The following is a 4,274-nucleotide window of genomic DNA, read 5'->3' on the forward strand; positions in this document are numbered from 1 at the left end:
ATTTCCTACAAAGTAACTTTTCACTAAAAGGGGCACATAGGGACCCGACTCTGATTGCAAGTGTCTTTCAACTTATAGAAACAAGAGTGGACGTACAATAGAAGGGAAAACTTCTCTAAACTATATGACTTGCATTATGTTTTTTGAAAAACATTGTATTAGGGCGGTGCTTTACTGAAGAAATGTAGCTCAGTAGGTGAAGCCTTTGTGATGTAACCCCAAGGTTGCCAGGTCAAGTTCTCCCTACTACCTTCCATAATCAAAAAAGATAAAGCAGTGGGTGCCTCAACCATCATTGTCTATGTAAATTTCTTCTTCAGTGAAGAATCCTACGGTTCTAGGATTTTTTTCATTGTTCCGAAGGCCATAGACGAGCAGTCTAGCCTCACTTATACTTCACTGCAAAGAATTTAGCCATAACCCCACGCAGAATCTTACCCAAATTGTTGAACAAACAATTGTGAAGCAAACTTGCCTTCCTCAACCACATCACTACCTTCCATCTAGTGACGAGAACTCAAATGAACAAAAACACAAATCTACCATGCTAGTACACAGAAATGGAGCTGCAAGATTGAGCAAGACATCTGGCAAGCTACGGATATAATTTGCAAGCTATATCTCTTGCAGGAGAAAATACCATTGGCCTTCCTTCACAGTTCTGGATAGTAGGACGGACAATCCACAAAGTCATATGCTACCGGACCAACTTCGAAAAAATATTGACAAAGATGAGCATTATTCACAACCTTTCATATTTCAATCTCCAAATTGCAATTCTTAGGAGCAGCCTTTCCTACAGCATCTGCAACAGCCTTCCCAAGAAAATGAACACCAACAGCTTCAACTGGTACAGTGCTGATCCGAGACCCACAAATATAATCTCCAAGGCACACAATCTTCAAATCATTAAAACTCTCAGCATCAAGAGACACCTCAGCCAGTAGCCTCCATGCAGACTCCTCAGAAGCCCGTTCATAATCTTCCTTGCGCTTCAAAACAATGTGGCCACTAATCTCCCACACTGCAGGATTCACTTGAGTTTCCAACAGCTCTTGTTCAACTTTACCACATGCTTGTCTTTCCCCATAGCACTGCAATGCCAATTGAAATGTGAGTCATGCAACTCACGCAAGCCAGAAAAGTTGAAAACAAGAGATTAAAGAGCAGGCGCTTACTTGTGGAAAGAGGTAGACCAATGATCCACAATCTGCAATCAGTAAGTTGAACGGAATGTTTTTGTCTTGGAGTATGCAACAACATTTCCCAACTGCTGACGCGAGCTCCTTCAAGCTATCTCCACTTTCAAATACAAGTCCCCTCACCGGATAATCTGTCAACTCGGAGATCTTCACGCCATTGTTCATCTTTCTGCTCACAAGAGGGATTGACCGAGCACGTTCAACTGGAAACGGAACTGCAAGATAGTACGCCTGGACACACAACAGTGTCAAAAGCAGCCAGAACTGAAAACAAGGTAACCCCAAAAGCCTGATTAGCCATTGCAAAGTAACCTGAAAATGCAAATGATTGATAGTCGCAAAGGCACCGAGACTGTTGTAGCCTAGTCGGAAGAATGGGTTCTGAGCTTCCACTGCCATATTAATTGCGAGATGAAGAGAATCCACATCAATTCTTTGGGGAATCCGCTCAATGATTTTCGGAACCAAAAGAATATGGCCATATTCGATCGGACTGACCTGTAACATACCAACGACAAATGTAAAAATCAAGGGCAATGTTGGTCAGAACCAAAAAGTGAGGCACTAAGCAATATGTGCTCTTACATTAATGACCACTGCATTTGTCCCATCACTCACTGCAGCTTCAGTGTAGAATTCTCCATCAGGAGAGTCTCCACCCTCGACACAAAACAAAAGCTCCTCTTTTGCTGCTTTGGTGAAATTGAATTTTGAAGGGTCAAAAGGCTGAAGGACCTGATCAACTCGAAACTCCGTGGGTCGTTTTTTAAGGTGTCGACCCTCATTCAGCTGAGCAATAAATCCGCACTCTCCGGGAAGAACCTGAAAATTCCATGACAATTTCAGTTGACAGAAACAGCTTTACAGCGTTTTCCTTGCAGAAAGACCTCCAACCTTGGTTTCACAGGCTGTAACATCATATCGGAACAGACCCCGTGCTGCACGATCCTCCCACTACCAAACCCAACAGTAACCCCCAATAAAGTGTTTATCAAACACGAACAAAACAACCTCAATAAATCCATGCAAGCCTACCTGTGCAAGAATAACCGTGTCCAAAAACTCAGAAAGCTTTTGATAATCAAGATTCTCAATCTTGGCATGACTTTCAGCCGCAGAAGGGCTTTCAGCACCGGAAGGGAAGCGGTGCCTTCTTGGAAACTTAAACAAGGGAAGGGCAGATCCTGGTAGACAACAAAAAGTTGCAAAAGATGTACCTCAACTAGACAATAAAATCCCCCAAAAAGTTGCAAAGGATCAGAGGAAAAGAGCATTACCTGGGGTACAACAATTACCAAGAGGCTCCTTCCCGCTTTCAGCATCATATTGATTAATGGACATTACAGTTTCTACACGCTGAATTGTCCGCATGATGCTGGGGCCTTCACTCACTCACACCTCTTCAAAGAGAAGTAGGCAGGAGTGAGAGAGGCAAAAAACTTAAGGCGTTGTCCTCCACCAGCCAAGTATGTCAAGTCTGAAGGATGTCCTCCCTCAGATGGTAGGGCTCCTCGACCACCGTGTGCTGAAGGTGAGCTCAACAGAGACCTAAACAGGTTTCTCCTGCATATTTCGTTGTGCTCAAGACGTGGCTGAGCTCTAATGGACAAAGCCGTTGTGACAACTTGAATTAGCACCAACTAGCCCTTCCTAGGCCAGCCAATGCTACCTCCTTGTGAAGCTTAGGCTCCAAAAGCCTAAATCTCATTATTCAACTCCAGACCTGTGAAAACAAGCACATGAGTAACTGAAAAGCAACGAAGAGGAAAGCAAACAGTACACAAGAATACATGTTCAATAAATGACAATCCTATGCTGTAAACTCCAAGATCTACAATTTCATAATGCTTTTCCCAAACTGGGCCCAAACAAAATCACAAAAAAACTGAGGAGAATTAAAAAGGAATTGCATTCCAGAAAGAGAAGTATTTCGTCACCCTGCAGAAAAGCAATCTTTGGCCATCACTAATTGAAACCTCTGTATTCTTGTTCAATAACTCTTTCAGTTCGATCAAACAGCATGAAGGGCCATATCCATGGTGATATAACAGGACATAGCTTTCTGAATGAATGGTTTCCTTTGCTATGTCCTCAATTTTTGAACCTCCGTGATCCTTCCAACCTACGTTAGTTCATAAAATCTTTATGTTTGTTCATGAAACTAGTTCTCCATCCTTCCAACCTGTGTTTCTTCATAAAACCCTTCGTTTGTTTCATGAGCAAACATGTAGATTAGATTCAAAGGGTTGGGTTCATAGAAACGCATGTGCTTGTAGCGCTGTTGCAGAAAAGCAATTGCAGACGGCAGAGGAGAAACCAACTCGTCCAAATCAGGAAGGAGAATAGACCTGGAAGGCAATGAAAGTCGTGGAAATCAAGAAAGAGAATAGACCTTTTCAAGGCAATGGAGGGGTAGCAGCACTCGTCCTTCCAGAGGGCAGAAGAGAGTGCTCGCGCGATGGCCTCTTGCTGGCTCTGCTGCGAGAAAACGCTCTCGTAAGAGGAAGCGTTCTGCAACTGGAAGAACACTGGCGGAGAAGAGATAGAAAGACACCGCCTAGCTCGGAGTCAAATTATAAAGGGCTGCTTTCTACCGCCGATCCCGTCCACCATCCTGCTGCTAAGAATCGACCACGTGTCAACTGCATGTGGAGGAATTGGAAACGAAGTAGACGGCCGTGCAAAAGAAGAAACGGAGCTTCCCCTTGGCTCCAAGCCTCCCACGGAATGCACCCAGTGTAGAAAGGGAGGATAAATGCCTGAGGACCGTGTATAACGGAGCACCTTTCAAATTTAGAAGGTATGATTTATTCTCGATCTATAGCCCCAGTCTTTCTTCTTCTTCATTTCTCTCTCTCTCTCTCTCTCTCTCTCTCTCTCAGAGCCTACGCACATGCAATGGTCTCCGATGGTTGGCCGGTTGAGACCCCAGCTGCACTACCAATCGGCACCTTGCGCACATGCGGCAGCACTATCGTCGATGGGCCGTTCAAGTCAAAAGTCAACCTCTCTTGGCACACTTTCCCTACGTCACAGCCAATGAGGCATGCTCCCTCCACGTGAACGGCTAGC

At 44.3% G+C, this 4,274-nt stretch overlaps 1 protein-coding gene across 2 annotated transcripts; it reads right to left on the reverse strand.

Annotated features, from left to right (window-relative positions):
• Positions 1 to 586: 586 nt before the first annotated feature.
• LOC147423025 (GDP-L-galactose phosphorylase 1-like) lies at positions 587 to 3,763 on the reverse strand. 2 transcript variants are annotated; one of them, XM_086500938.1, is made up of 8 exons: positions 3,595 to 3,757; positions 2,480 to 2,925; positions 2,238 to 2,386; positions 2,097 to 2,156; positions 1,788 to 2,024; positions 1,515 to 1,700; positions 1,179 to 1,433; positions 587 to 1,094 (listed from the first exon to the last, which is right to left on the reverse strand). In XM_086500938.1, exons 2-8 carry the CDS (start codon positions 2,571 to 2,573, stop codon positions 753 to 755), a joined length of 1,323 nt encoding a protein of 440 aa, XP_086357064.1. In that variant the 5' UTR covers positions 2,574 to 2,925; positions 3,595 to 3,757; the 3' UTR covers positions 587 to 752. The 2 variants fall into 2 exon arrangements, with proteins under 2 accessions (XP_086357064.1, XP_086357065.1); XM_086500939.1 differs by lacking the exon at positions 2,097 to 2,156 and having other exon boundaries at positions 3,595 to 3,763.
• Between the last annotated feature and the right edge of the window lie 511 nt (positions 3,764 to 4,274).

The sequence above is a fragment of the Adiantum capillus-veneris genome, chromosome 26 (genome assembly GCF_014529385.1).
Source record: "Adiantum capillus-veneris isolate H3 chromosome 26, ASM1452938v2, whole genome shotgun sequence".
NCBI lineage: Eukaryota > Viridiplantae > Streptophyta > Polypodiopsida > Polypodiales > Pteridaceae > Adiantum > Adiantum capillus-veneris.